The sequence below is a fragment of the Callospermophilus lateralis genome, chromosome 1, assembly GCF_048772815.1.
Source record: "Callospermophilus lateralis isolate mCalLat2 chromosome 1, mCalLat2.hap1, whole genome shotgun sequence".
Classification (NCBI taxonomy): domain Eukaryota; kingdom Metazoa; phylum Chordata; class Mammalia; order Rodentia; family Sciuridae; genus Callospermophilus; species Callospermophilus lateralis.
The window spans coordinates 89,798,041-89,813,512 of NC_135305.1; the positions used below are offsets into that span (position 1 = coordinate 89,798,041).

The 15,472-nt window shown below is 38.1% G+C and overlaps 1 protein-coding gene across 2 annotated transcripts in view; it reads left to right on the forward strand.

Moving 5' to 3' along the window:
* Positions 1-15,472, forward strand: part of Bmper (BMP binding endothelial regulator) — a 235,002-nt gene that overhangs the window by 42,071 nt on the left and 177,459 nt on the right. For both annotated transcript variants that reach the window (XM_076863824.2, XM_076863834.2), the window contains exon 4: positions 13,564-13,646. In XM_076863824.2, the coding sequence (XP_076719939.2) occupies positions 13,564-13,646 (83 nt within the window). The remainder of the gene's footprint in view (positions 1-13,563; positions 13,647-15,472) is intronic.

Below are 15,472 nucleotides of genomic sequence, written 5' to 3' on the forward strand. Positions count from 1 at the left end.
ATAACCCAAAGTCAAAACTGATTAGGAACCTTAATTATACCCATATAATTTCTTCTCTTTTGCCAGTTAACATAACCTAACCACATATGACATTGGTCAAATACACAGGTCTGGCTCATATGCAAAGATGGGATTATACAAGGCACATATTTATCAGGGGTTGGAAATCATGACTTTGACCCTTTCTTCAGATCTCACTTTAGGCATTGCTTCCTGGCAACTATGGACACTTGCTGTAGAACTAGGTATCTCTTCTCATCATTTAGCCTTTAATTTTCTGGTGTTCCCAGCATACTGGCAGTTCTGTAAGGACAGTGACTATAATTTTCTCAGCCCTGCTACTTGTGCCTGGCGTATGCTGAATGCCTGCTGAAGATATGTAGGAAGAAGGGGACTAGAGAAAAACAGGACATAAGGGACCAAGGGGCCAAATTCCAGTCTTTTTAGTTCAATATGTGTCTTCAGTATTAAGTGTACATTTAATGTGTTATTACTGGCTTACCTAAAAGTTGGGAGAGAATGATAGGGAGAGCATAAGAAGGGATAAGTAGGAGTGAAGAAAATGACTGAATGCCTGTCAATCAGTCCTGGGCGTGTACTGTTTTTTTTTTTTTTTTCCCCCATTGAATTTTCTAAACTGTAAAAACAAAAATCCTTACAACCACCACAGTCTAAGTGTATTTTCACCTGGCAGTGGCTGTTGTGTATTTTAGTGCTAATTGACTTAGTGTTCACCTAAGTGTAATTTTTTCATAGGTGCCTCATTTAATTGTGCAAAGTTACTAGGTAATATTCTGCAATTATGACTTCAGATTTCCTAGGTACCATCATTTTTATATCACACCTGTTCTCTTTTTATATCATTGTTTAAAATGCACCCCTAACTTGGCTTGGGGTTTCTGCAGGTGTTTTTAAAACAATACTGTGCCTGCTTATAATGCCCCTACTCTAAAGAGTAAACTGCTCAGCACTTTCAGATGATTTCCCCCTTACTGTCTTATATTACATTTCATTGTGGGGATGCTTATTATCACAAAATGTCTTGGAATCAAAACATTCTCATTTCCTTTTAGGTTTCTAATGGCATTGTTTCATGGAGACTCTCAACCTGAGAAAAGTAAAGCTAGGTGTTCTGGATGGGAAGTTGGGGTACAGCATCAGAAAGCCCAGGAAAGGAATGATTTGATGTAAAATATCCTGCAAACTCTCTAGGTTCTCTTTTAGTTGCTGTTTAAGTTTGGCAACTGTGAAATTGAAAGCATGTCTGTATATGTGACATGTGTCTACTTATGAAGAAGCCTGAGTGTCCATCTAGCTAAATTAATTAAAAGTGATTATTATGCTGCAATGATAGCATTCTTTCTGGACTATCAAAGAATAGGCTCATAATCTCTTCAGAAGTTGGTACTTATTTTTATTTCTTTTAACATCTGATGTTCTAGATCCCCTTTTGGAGAAGAATCTCATCTTAGCTAGTGTGTATTTGCTTAGAAGTCTGTCTGCTGAAGAGGCTGGTGTGTAATAGGACTATATGATAATGAAGATGAACAAAGCACATTGGTATGTTTGTGAACTTGAGTGCCTTCTTCATTCAGGGTGAGCCTGTTTACACCAGAGCCAGCTCCTTATGTTTCTAGGAGTGTGGTGGTTTATCATGATGTTTATCTGAAGACATGCTTGGGCATCGACCAGCTGTGGACGAATATGTGAGACAGCCCTCTGACAGCCCAGGAATGTCTGGGCATTCTCAGAACCCACTCTTTAAGCTTCTGTTTTATTGGGCCCTGGGGACTATGGCATGGCCACCCTGATGAGATCGTGAATGCAGAAGCAAGGATAATAACTTCCAAGCTCCAGAGGCAAGGCCATACTGAGGTGCTAAGTGCAACAGCCAGGGTCATGTTTTCTTATTTTTAGGCATCTAAAAATATTGTGAATTGTACAATAAAGATTCTCAGTTATTCAAAGAATGAAATGAAAGAGGAAAGGACTTGGAAGTAGGTGTGGCATTAGTTGTTGAATCTATCACTTCTAGTTACTTGACCTCTGCCTGGCCACTTATTTCTAACCCTTGGTTTCCTCTTCTCTAAAACATAGGGGCTAGACTAGATTTGTGGATCTTAAACCTACTTTAACCCCAGAATTGTCACAGCTGCTTGAAAATATTCAGATACCTGAGACCTGCTCTAGACTATTTGAATCGTAATCTCCAATAAATGGGCCCAGGCATTTGCATTGATTTTATTGTGGCAAAATATACATAACATAAAATTGACCATTTTAGCCTCTTTTAAGTGTACAATTCACTAGTATTAAGTACACTCATAAATGTGGTACACGTGTTACCAGGAAAAAATTCTTTTTCGAGAATTTTTTCACAATCCTAAGTTGAAACTCTACTATTCAACAGTAACTCCCTCCATCCAGTGCCTTTTCTCCATAGAGAGCCAGTTGTTAAGTATTAGCAGCACACCACTGATGACATGCCAGGTATTTGGTATTTTTCTTCTTTTGAACATGTCATTCATTTTCTGGTAACATCTATCCTACTTTCTGTTTTGATGCATTTGTCTATTCTAGCTACCTCATGTAAGAGGAGTCATGCAATATGTGTCTTTTTGTGTCTGGCTTATTTTAGCATAATGTTTTCAAGTTTTTTCCATGTTGTGGCATGTATCATAATTGTATTCCTTAAAAGACTGAATCATAGTCTATTGTATGTATGTACCACATTTTGTTGATCCATTTGTGCTCTGATGGACATTTGTGTAGTTTTCATTGGGCACCTGTACTCTTAATTGATCCTGGAACGCTAGTTCTCCTGGTTAAATTATGTGTTTTTGTATGCCAGAGTTAGGAGAAGGAGGACCAGTTATACTGTAATAACTGAAAAGATGTGATTGCTCTGCTTATGTAAGTTTATCTACGTATATGGGATAAACAGCAGGGCCTCTGATGCTAATAAATACCCTGAACTCTAGCCAAATGTTCATGTTCTTCTGTTAGGAAGGTGGAAGGTTTTACAGAGACAATAGCATTTAATTTTAAAATAAATACAAGTCAAATATACCTGATCCCCAAATGCTTGGAAACAGAGGTGTGTCAGATTTTGGATTGTTTTTTAGGTTTCATAATTTTTGAATATATATGAGATAGATCAGGGATGGTACCCAAATGTAAACACAAAATTCATTTTAGATTTTATATATAACTTATACACATAGCCTGAAGGTAACTTTGTACAGTGTTTTAAATGCTTTTGTACATGAAACAAAGTTTCATGGTGTGGAATTATCTTCCTGTGGTACCATGTTGGTGCTCAAAAAGTTTCCGGTTTTGAATTTTGGGATTAGGGATGTTCTATCTGTGGTTCTGTTGATATGCTCAAGTGCTTATCTTCCTAACTCTGTGCTCACTGAGAGCATATTAATAGTTTGAAATCAACTGTGGTGGGAGTATTTATGCCTTGGGATTAGAAAATGTAAAATTATTGCTTTTTCTCACTACAGAGCCAGTTATTAAACATTAGCAATATACCACTGACTACATGCTGGTGTTTCATATTTTCTTCGTTTTAACAATTTAACTAACAAAACAAATACAATTTAAGAAGAAAAGTCTTTGTTGATAAGTTAAAATTCAGAAATCAATGATTCCTCTCAGATTCAGGAAACCTAAGACTGAAGGTCCAGCCAGCACCTCCTTCCACCTTGGCTTGGGTGCTGAGTGGATGACATGTGCCATGTGGAGATTTGTCCCTATTCCTCTCCCAGTTTCATCACATGAGTCAGAAATTGCTTTTCTTGCCAGATATTTGGCAGTCTCTGTCAGGCTTATTTCCATAGATTAAGGTACTTGTCAGTTTTGTCCTGTTTCTAGAATGGGTGAGTTTTCCCTGCCCATGTGTGTTTCAAATGCATCAAAAATCCCTCTGATTCTGTGGCAAGAGACCAGAGGGGCACCACACAGCTTCCCTCGGACTGTGCAGATATGTTGGCCTGTTTAATCAGAGGCCTCTTCTGCTGGCCACACAGTTCTGACATCATCTCAAGCACAGGAAGCTTAGCTTAAACTTTCTAGAAACAAGCCCAGGTAAAGGAGGTGGCGGATAAGAGGATGAAGATGGGTTGTAGGCATCTGCATTTTTATAGCCCCTAGGGATACCCTTAAGTCCTTGGACTGCTCTTTGGCAAATGCTTCCCAATATTTAGGGTAGGACTTGGCAGACACAGGCCAGCATCATCTGGCAATGAGAGAAGTTCCTGAATGATGTTTGGATCAAGCCTGATCTCCCATATAAATAATTTTTTAAAAGGTATGAAAAGGAATGATATTAATAGGGGTATTCTGCAGATATAGACAAGCTTATTCCAAAATTTACATAAAAAAGCCAAGTACCTAGAGTAGTTGGAACAATTCTGAAAAAAAAAAAAGAGAATAAAATGGGTCAAATCAGTTTACTTATGACTACAATAGTAGCTGCTAAAGTAATTAGATATCCGTCGACAAAATAAACCTGGTCTATGCGTTATACATAATATAGATATCAAGTCAAATTAATGACAGACTTAAATATGAAATGTAAAAAAAAAGTCTAGAGAAAGCATGTCAGAGAAAATATTTGGGACCTAAAGTTGGGCAAAACATTTTCAGACTTGACACAAAACCATAAGAGGGAAAATTGATAACTTGAATATCATCCATATAACACACATTTGCTCTATGGAAAACTTTGTGAATAGAACAAAAAAATCTAATTAGAAAATGGACAAAAGCTATCACAAGACATTTTATCAAAGAGTATATATAATGTATGTTGATATGCTTGAGTGCTTATGGCAATTAATCACTTGAAAAGATGCTTGTATCATTAGGTATTAGGAAATTGCAAATCAAAACCACCATGAAATATCACTATTTACCCATCAAAATGGCTAAAAAACCCCAACACTAACAAATGCTACTTAAGATGTGGAGAATCTCATACATAGCTGGTGAAAATGTCAAATTGTTCTGTCACTCTGGAAATTAGTATTGCAGTTTCTTAAAAAAACAAACAAACATACACTTACCATATGACTCAGCAATTGCATTCTTGAGCAGTAAAACAAACACCAGTGTGCACGCACAGTCTTATACACCAATGTTCCCAACAGCCTTACTTGTATAAGCAAAACCCTGGAAGCAACCCAGATGTTGTTGAGTGGGTAAATGGTTAAACAAGCTATGGTACATCCATACTAGGGGATGCTGCTCAGCCATAAAAAGAACAAGCTATTGATCCATGCAACAACTTGGATGGAGCTCAGAGGAACTATTCTGAGAGAAGAGTCAATCTCAAAGACTACACACATATGATTCATTTAATAGAACATTCTTGAATAACAAAACTGTAGACATGAAGAGCTGATTAGCGGTTGCCAGGGTTTAGGTATGGAAGCATACAGCAGAGTGAGTGTGGCTATAAATGAATAGCCTGAGGGAGACTTATGGTGCTAGTGTAGTTCTATGAGTTGATGGGTTTTAAGAGTCTACATATGATAAAACTGAATGGAAACACACACACACATATGTATGAAACTGGTAAAAATCTACATAAGCTCTGTTTAAATCTAATGTAAAATCTATATTAGTAGATTTTATAAGTTTCCTGATTTTGGTATTATACTGTGGTTATACAAGAGGTTAACACTGGAAGAGGTTGGAAACCTCCCTTCCTTCATGAAACCTTCTTTCCTTTGTGAACAGAAAGTCCATGTATCTTCTGGTGAATCTATCTTAAAATTCAAAAAAAAAAAAAAAAAAAAAAGGAGGCTGGGTGTGGTGGCACATGTCTGTAATCTCAGTGGCTCAGGAGGTTATGGCAGGAGGATTGCAAGTTCAAAGCCAGCCTCTGAAATTTAGTGAGGCCCTCAGTGATTTAGCGATTTAGTGAGGCTCTGTTTCAAAATAAAAAAATAAAAAAAGGTCTGGGGATGTGGCGCAGTAGTTGAGTGCCCTGAATTCAATCCCTGCTGCCGCCCTCCCCCCCCCAGAGAGAGAGAGAGAGAGAGAGAGAGAGAGAGAGAGAAAAGGAAGGGTAGTAGTTCAACCATCCCGGAGTACACTGTTTAATCAACCATATAGGTTACATCATATTATGTATTCCCAAAATATAAAAATCACACAGAGCATTGCCTGAATCACAGAGGGATTATTTCACATGTGCGTTGTGTATGACTTATTTTTTATGATCATCAGAGTGATATTTACTGATGTTTAAAAATTACTTTGGGGAAACTGAGGATTCCATTCATGACTTTTTGTGAATTGTCACTGAAAGGCAGCATGCCATCTCCTCAGGGTGCTGTTTTTCCTCAGGAAGCCACCGCTTTCTGAGATCCTTCTGTATACCCATAGAACCCACGTAGTTCATGGGTTTGGCGTAAGACAGGCAGAGCGGCTGGTTGACTGGGACAAAGTCATTCTACTTTTCTCAACCTTGATTCCTTGTTTTAACAATGTGGGGGTAAAATGTTGTCTGTCCTGTGGGGACTTCCACGAGAATAAAATTGAACCCTAGGCAAAAACCTCAAGTACAATGCCCCACCTGTAACAATAGGCAAGGATTTTAATTTTCTCTCTTCTTTCCCATTTTGCCCATTGGAGATTTTTTTTTTTCACATAATGTTTTTCAAAAACAATTTTTGGAACTCATCTTTGGGAATAGCCTGTGGTGACATTTTCCTGTCCCCACATTAGAAGGTCAGTCTGGGGGCTTGACAGGACAGTCACTCATGGTTGTGTTACTGGTTCTCTTTATCTTTGCTTTAGTTCCAGCTCCACCTGGTTCCTTCTCCCTTGCCTCTCAGGAAGCAGTGGGTGCTGGCTCCCTGACAAGGGGCTGCTGAGGGTGGCTTGGCCGCAGCAGGGTGATTCTGCCCAGTGGAAGGAAGAAGGACTCCCATGTTTAGAATTATTTATGGTCAGAACAGATCAAGTGCAAGAATGATGGGTGACTGTTTTGTATAAAGAAAAAAAGTTGCAAGTATTTTTCTCTCTTGCAGTTTTATTTCATTATATTAATCATATTTAAAAGTTCCAAAGCATATTTTGTTCAATAGAAGCCAAATTCATTTGTGATTCACAGAATCTATTATCTTATATCAATGCCAGATATTGAACATATTATATTGATACTATGAAGTTACAAGATCATAAGGCACTATTTCATCACTTCGCTGTCTCTAAGAAATATACAGATCAGAAATACATGCAGGTCATGTGGCGGTTTTGTGTCCCTTTGTCCTGGTGAAGTGAGCTGGATTTGCACTATGCTCATGGGCTATTTCCAGGTATTTGGGTTTTAGGTATTAAAAAATCATCAAAAATTAAGTAAAATTGCCTTTTTTCCATTTTTATTCTATTGTTGATTAATTTTCATTTTAATTGTACATTGAATTCCTAATTAGAATACAGAACAAGAAAAGCAATGAAAAGAATGTGTGGTGAGGGGCACACACTACTCTTTTAAGAACTCAGTTCATGAGCCTGATTTCTTCTCTTGGGATTGAGGAAATGGTTTGGCTATAAAATTCCCATTAGCCCAAAATAAGCAAAATTGCCTGCAGGATTCATGGTAGGTACAGCCTTAAAGAGTAATAAAAGCCTGTTTTAAATGAACTCTTAAGGACACAATTTAAGCCCTCAAATGGCTAGTCAGATTTTATGTTTATCCCTTCTGATTGTACTTCCATATGTTTTTGGAGAACAGTGTCTGAAAAGTGGTTCATTAAAAAAATTGTATTGGACTTGGGGAATTTGGGGTTTATTGACCAAGTCCAGGGGTGGGGGTACCCCATCAGGGGACCCGGAAGCTTGGAAGAATGGCAGGCCTGTTTGTTCTCATTCCCTATGTCATATGTCATGAACTGATTTCAGAAATGTCAAGTTTGGTTTAATTTAAGTAAAGATGACTGAGTGCTAATCAATACAAAACAAATTAAAAACAAACAACAATAACAACAACAAAAGAGAAGTAGAAAGTAGTGGTTTGGGGAACCAAAGTGGATTTGGGGAAGAAAAGTCACCCTATTGAAAATTAGCTTGTCTGAATTTTTCCAAGGATGTTTTACTTTTCTGGAGATGAAGGTGATTTGGGCCTATGTGCCCAAGAGGAGAAGATGAGAGGGCATTCAGAGAATGCTGTCTTCTCTGTGTTCTATTTCTACAGTTTGCAGGAATGTGTGTTGGTGCTTGCTATTTACTCCCAGTGAAATTAAACATTTAGTAAGTGCCTGTTACATCCAAAGTACTGCAAGGGACCTGGAAATTCATATTGTGCATGGAGAAAGTGCACGGAAGTATGACTGGTCAGGGAAATTTAAAGCATGATTTCCTAGAGGTTATGACCTTGAGCCAAGTCTTGAAGGATGAATTAGGCAGCTGAGAGCCTGGATGACCTCTGTGTCTCTATTCGGGGTGGGGTGGGGGTGGGGTGGGGGAGAGGAGATGGAAGGAATGGATGAGATCTGTTTTTTTTCAAGAAGGGACAAGATTATACAAAGTCGTATAATGAGATCTTCTGACCATATTTGGTGAAATCCTAAGTGCAGATTATAGGCAGTGGAGAGAGTTTGAGTTTGTGAGAAGAGGTGAGTTAAGGCCAGACCTGGGAGCTGTATAATAGGCCATCCATGTCTTTGGGTTCTGTTCATGTGAATTCAACCATCTGCAAATTGAAAATATCTTTAAAAAATTGCATCTGTACTGAACATGTATAGACTTTTTTTCCTGTCATTATTCCCCAAGCAATTAAGTATAACAACTATTTATATAGTAGTCACATCATATTAGATATTTTAAGAAAGCCAGAGATGATTTAAAGTATGTGAGAGGGTGTGTGCAGGTTACAGGCAAATATACACCATGTTTTCTGAAGGGAGTGTCTGTGGATTTTGCTATTCTCTGGGGTCCTGGAACCAATCCGTTATGGATGCCAAGATGTGACTGGATATACCAACAAGTTTTAATTTTAAAGTAAAGGTCAGTGGTTTTCAATCCCAGCTGTACATTAGATTCCTTTTCCCACTTCCTATTTCTAGAGATTCTGATCCAATTGGTCAGGAGAAGGATTGGAGGGTAGGTACATAGTCTACATCTCAGCCAGGCTGAGCACCATCCATCATTGATAGAGTTCGAGTCAGCAAATGACATTATAAAATCTGGACTTGAAAAGGCACATGCTGGCAACTATTGGGGAGGATGACTTGGAAGATACCGTCTTTACCACACCAGGAAAAAATTCAGTGAGCTGTTGTAACGAGAAATAACCCGCAGCTTAGCTGAGGCCAGAATGGAGGGAATGGAAAGAATTGGAAGAGAGTTTTTAAAATGTGTGAGGGGGGTTGAAGAAGAAAGGTGTGAGAGAGGTCCTATAAGATAAAGACCCAGTGTCCTTTGATCACGCACTTCGGAAGAGAACTGCAGCCTGAGAGGATAAGTTTCATGGGGATGGTGGATGGCCATCCCACGGTAGCCAGGTTGAGAACTTGAACATGCATTCAGAAGCAGGTTCATTGAGAAAGCAACCCCAGGAACCATGATGGTGTTCTAGGGATGGGGGAAAGGACTCCAAATGTAGATTGGGGACACACTGTGAGGGGCTTTGGGTAAGCTACCGGTGATGATAACTTGCAGTTCTTTGCTCTCAGGCTCAGGTTAGCATGAGCAGTGACAGGATTTAGACTAGAAGGGCAAAACCAGGCACATTTAAGACTTGTTCAAAGGCCAGTGCCATTTTTTATGGTCGTGATGATTTTCAACAGTTATTTTAACAACAGAATGATGAAAATGTGTGGTATTCTCTCTCCCTTGGGATAATGTGGCCACTGCAAAAGGTTGCAACTAATAGGAAAAATGAGTTTTATTGTTTAACTGTGGATTCAATTAATTTGTCTTCTTCCTGTTTCCATCGCCATGTGTTTTCGGAGATGACTGGTTGACTAGGCAGAGCTTCTCTACAAGAGCGTGTCTGCTAAAAAATACCATGAAGTTCTTCTTCACTCTGAAAATATTTAATCTAAAAAGAGCCCAAATGCATATAAAAGCAAAGTATTACTAGTCTGCACTCATTTATTTTATTTTATTTTTTAGACATAAATGAAGATTATTAACTCTGCATGATGGTTTAAGACAGTATTTCCTAATCTTGGCACAATTGATATTTTGGACTGGTTAATTCTTTGTTGTGCCTTGTCAGCTGTTTAGTAGCATCCCAGGCTTCTACCCCACTGGATGCCTGGAATATCCCTAATCCTCTAGTTGTGACAACCAAAAATGTCCTCTAACATTGCCAAAAGTCTCTGGGAGGGAGAAGGGGTGGGAGGCAAAATCTCCCTTGGTTTCAAACTACTGGTTTAAATATAGTGTGATTTTATCAGAAAATAGCCACTTCTTCCTTCTGTAGTACTGATGGTTTTATTGAAACTTGTGGAATCTCAAAAGTTCTTTGATACCAGAGGAAAATGAATGGGTGTTTACAAATTTTCTTGTAGAAAGTTTATGTAAATATCATTTAAAGAAAAAGGTTATGGTGGAGTGCACCTGTAATCCCAGTGGTTTGGGAGGCTGAGGCAGGAGGCTGAGGTGGGATACTCAATAGTTGGAAACCAACCTCACAAACTTAACAAGGCCCTAAGCAACTTAGTGAGACGCTGTCTCAAAATAAAAAATAAAAAGGGCTGGGGATGTGGCTCAGTGACAGAGGATTCTATAACTATTACATGTAATAATAAAAAATGGGCTTACATCATTTTGTATAGTCTTTTAAATTCAATTATTCTAGTAAGTCATCTTTATTATATTTTTCAAAGTATCAGTCTGCGTTGGATTGGAAAAACAAAAACAAAACTTGTCTTTCATGAGAGGCAGTATGAAAACTCTGCCTGGATATATGGTGGAAATTTTTCTTTGCCCCTCTTTCTATTCTGGCCAAAAAGAGAGTTAGTGTATTTTGCCTCTGAGGCTTAAACAAAAAAGGAGGGCAAGGTTTTTTGTGTGTACCCTGTTAGCAACATAAAGTTGGTGACAAATAGAATTTATCATAAAGAAATTTACCTTATAGAAAATAAGAGGTGATTTACTTCTGGAGTATATTTAAGTTTTTATTGGATTACTTACGTCTTCATATAGTGCACCTTAGTGTCTTTCACTAAGATAACATGCTTATCTTTGAACATGAGCCCTAAGAGTGGTAATAACCTTTCTTTAATTATCTTATTTCTGAGAATCCTTACCTATGAAAGCTCCTCTGATCCCTGATGTACCGCAGTCTCCATAACTAGCTAATGCTAGTGAGGGTAGGGGAGGAAGGAAAAGGTGTGGATTACCCTTGCTGTGGAGATTTTCCCAGATGTTTTTGAGTCTCTTTAGTAATTCAGAGTCATCCATCACTGGGGGAAGTCTGTTACTCTGATTCAGGTTTGATAGATTGACGGATGAACAAGGGCAGTAAAGCAATGAAGCACTTCACAGTCTGACCTTGGTCTGATTTTCCAATATTGTTGCCCAGTTTTCTTCATGTGTTAGAATGTGGTGGGAGGAACGATGCTTCGGATGGACGGTTATTTGAAGCAGAAAACACTGTTGGGTTCCCTGTACTGTGGACCACTTGTTCCAATCCCTTTAGATTCCTTTATTCCATTTAGAATGGAATAATCCAGAGGCCCCTGTGCTGCTCTTGGCGCCCTTTGCACATGACCTGGCATCGGTTAAGAACGATCTTTTGGCCTGCACTTCCTCCCTGGGATGCATGGGTTTTGTACAACACTTCCTTCTGAGTAAAAAAGGCGAGATCTTTGCCTGCCCTATAAGCAGAAAAAAAAAAAATCACCCTTTCTTTAAGTTTTTTAATCCAGATGATGAAAATATATAGCATATTCGGAAACTCTACTGGCAGACTTGGCAGGCGTTTCATATGAACTTGGACTTAACATGAATTAGATTTGGTTCTCTGATTTCCCCGCCTCCATCTCTCGGAACAAGTTATTTATTATCTGAGTGAGTCTGTGTTAGTGGGTCAGACATGCACATGGCACGTCGATTGTAAGTGTGCTTGTTTGCTAAGATTTATGCTAGCCCCAATTGTTTTATATTGGTTTTCATTGTTGAAAATTTACTGTATTCATCCTTGGTTTGGCGTAAGAATTTGTAGTGTGCTAAAGTTTCCTGTGGTTGAATACTTTATCTCCATAACACTTCATGAAAAGGAAATTAAAAAATATATAGCAAAAGCATTTCCCTAATATGTTTCCAATCAGCTGTGTACTTTAGTAATTTGATTTGTAGGAACTAGAGAGAAGAGTATTACCGAGCTCTGTTCAGTCATTCATAATTCTTTGGGAATTTAGATCATGGTTCTGAGTTTATGAAAACATCTACTGAAAATTTCCTAAGTCCTTTATTATTCTGCTTCTATGCATTAAGTTTTTTGACCACAGCTGTATCTAAAAGGACTCATGGAAGAAAGTGAGTCTTTCCTCTTTTCGTGAACAAGATAAACAGACAAGAATTGAGGTTGATTAGGTAGCCAGAAGTCATTGCAACAGAGAGGCAGTCCCTTTGATTTCTGTATTATCCCCTCTATGTGTTCTTTTCTATACTTTTTGGGTTAAACATTCTAAGCCTGGTGGGCTCCTGAGAGTACAGTGACTGTTGGCATAGCCAATTGCACCTTCCCAGGAAGTATAACCCTCAGTGTGGAAGTTGCTTGTACAAACTAAATCAAGATTGAGGCTTGTTCTTTACACCATTATTTCTTTGACTTTATGCCATTATTTATTTGAGGAATCTCAATTAAATGAATTGTTCCCTCTTTGGAGCCTCTCTGGTCTTTGACTTTTTTTTTTTTTTTTTTGCCAACGAATAAGTATGACTTTTATTTTGGCCAGTGAGTTAACATATAGTAATCCATACATTGGCAGTTTCAGATAGGTTTAATCTAATTTATTACCTAAGAGTAAAATAAAATTGAACCAGGGAACCATCGCTCTGAGAGCTAGGAGGTAAGCCTTGGAAGGTTTTATCCAGTGAAAACAGTAGTTCTTATGTATAGAATTTTGTAATCAATCTCTCTATTTTAGTTTTCTGCTTTAAGTCCCTGCCACATTTGAAACTTCTTTCTTGATCTTCAGCAATTTTGAGTTCCTTTGCTCTCATGTAAGATCACCTTTTTCAAAGTGCTGCTTTTAGCTCTGGTATTATGAGAAGTAATAAAGTATGAGAACTTTGTTAAGCATAATAAAATCACACATTTTGGCCAAGAGAGTTCATCGATCTGTGATGTTTCATTTGAAAACACAGTCCATGAGTTAGTGGATTTAGTAGTCAGAGAATTAACCTAAGTGGATGCCAAGTAGGTACTTAGAAGGCTTAGCTGTGTCCTGGGAAAAAATAGCCAGGGAGCTGATGGTCCCTGGGATTATTAGTCTTGTTGTAATTAGATATAACTTCTTTTGCTCCAAAGATAAAGGAAACACATGTTCATTTTTGGCCTTTCTTTTTCTTTCTGTGTTTCCCACCTAGGTTGCACCTATGAAGGAAATACCTACAACAGCTCCTTCAAATGGCAGAGCCCAGCTGAGCCCTGTGTCCTGCACCAGTGCCAGGTAATGTCCAGCTTTTTTTTTTTTTTTTTTTACTCACCAGTGAGGACTCCACAGGGTCCTCCTTAGCTCCCCCTTCCAGACCACCCAGAATAAAACCCTCAAATGAAAAACAAAAAAGATAAACAAATGAAAAATCAACTGTATCCTTGTATGTATTTTACTGTGACATTCACCATAAGAAGACAGGTACAGGAGGGACATCGTATAGGACTTTTTTTTTTTTTTTTTTTTCAGAAAATACACAACAGAATTGTCCACCCTTGCTAAACAGTGCCTGGAAAAACTGCAGGAAGATGCATACATTCTTGGGGAAAATTCATGTCTTCCTCTGAAATTATCTTTAAGCAAAACATGAATTCCTCTTAGCAGAAAAGAGGTATTGTTAGATGGGATAGGTTTTCCTTCTTTGATTTAGAAAGATTTTGAGCCAGAGCCAACCCATAAACTGTATTAAATAGAAGCAACTGGTACACTGAAACCTCGACGATTTCAACCTGACAAACCCAAGAGCCACTTTTTTTCGGCAACCAAAGAGCCCACTGTGGCTGATGCTTGCTGAATTCCAAAAAGAATAGTAATTCCACATGGCTCTAATCCTCACAGGTATTAAACACAGAAAGATGAACCAAAAGGGAATCATAGAACTAAAATTTCAAACTGCTTTTCTTATCTTTAAAGAAATACTCTGATAAAAAAACAATGCTCATTTACTTTTAATATAACTTAGAAATTTTCTGTGGCGAAGGTGCTATTAAGTCATTGTATCCCAAATCCCATTTCATAATCTCAGGAAATGCATTTGCATTAAAAGGTGAGCACCACAAGAGATATTTCTCTCTGATCTTATCTCACGCATATTGACATTTAGTTTATAAAATATGAATTTTATATTAACATGTTCTTATTAAATGCCCACAGCAAGCATGTTCATTCAAAAGACCTTCAGTTATTTATACATCTTATTTATATAGTCATTTGTGAAATAAGCAGAAGATAAGACAGCTGCGAATGATAAATTAATTATGTCAATAGATATTTGTTGAATTTTTACACTAGTTTATAAATTCATCCAGCCTCATGATACAGAGATAAGAGCAAAGAGTTTTATTAACACCAAAAGCTGACATTGCTTACAAACTTGCACCACTTCACCTCCGCCTTGCTTTTTGATCAATGTAATTTTCACTCTTTGGCAGGGTGTTCTGGAAGCCTTGGTTGAAATGTTGGTTAAGCAGGATAACTTGGCAGTCTAGTATAACATTTGTGTACAACCATCCCAGGTCATGTAGATCCTGAAGTTGCTTGTATCTCAAGATTTTTCTGCCTTTGAATGAAGACCTTGTTTAAATTAAATGGAGGGAGGGAATATTTTGTTGCCTGAAGAACAGATTACAGGCCATTATCAGTTGTGAACATTAAACCTTCAGTTGCCTATCATGTCTGGTTACTAGTCACTCAGCAGGCTACAGACAATTGATGCAGGAAAATCAAGTTATTATGGGAAGTCAGGAAACACTGAACTGCACAGTGGCATGCAGAAAGGGGATGTTACCTGCTGAAGATCAAATTTGTCTTTCATCCTCCTGTTTTAAAACTTTACCTAAGCCCTGCTGGCTAGTGTGATGTCATTTCATTCAATAAGCAAAAACGATGCAGGATCCTGTGAAGGAAGCTACATAGAGCTGTTCCTTTGCTCAGCTGGAACCTTCCCACTCTGCCACCTCTTGCTTCCAGTCTTTAGGGATTGAGACCTCATCAAAGGTTGCAGGAAATGATCTTCACTTCTCAGGCTAGTCTTCTTTTTTCTTCAAAGAACAGACACAATT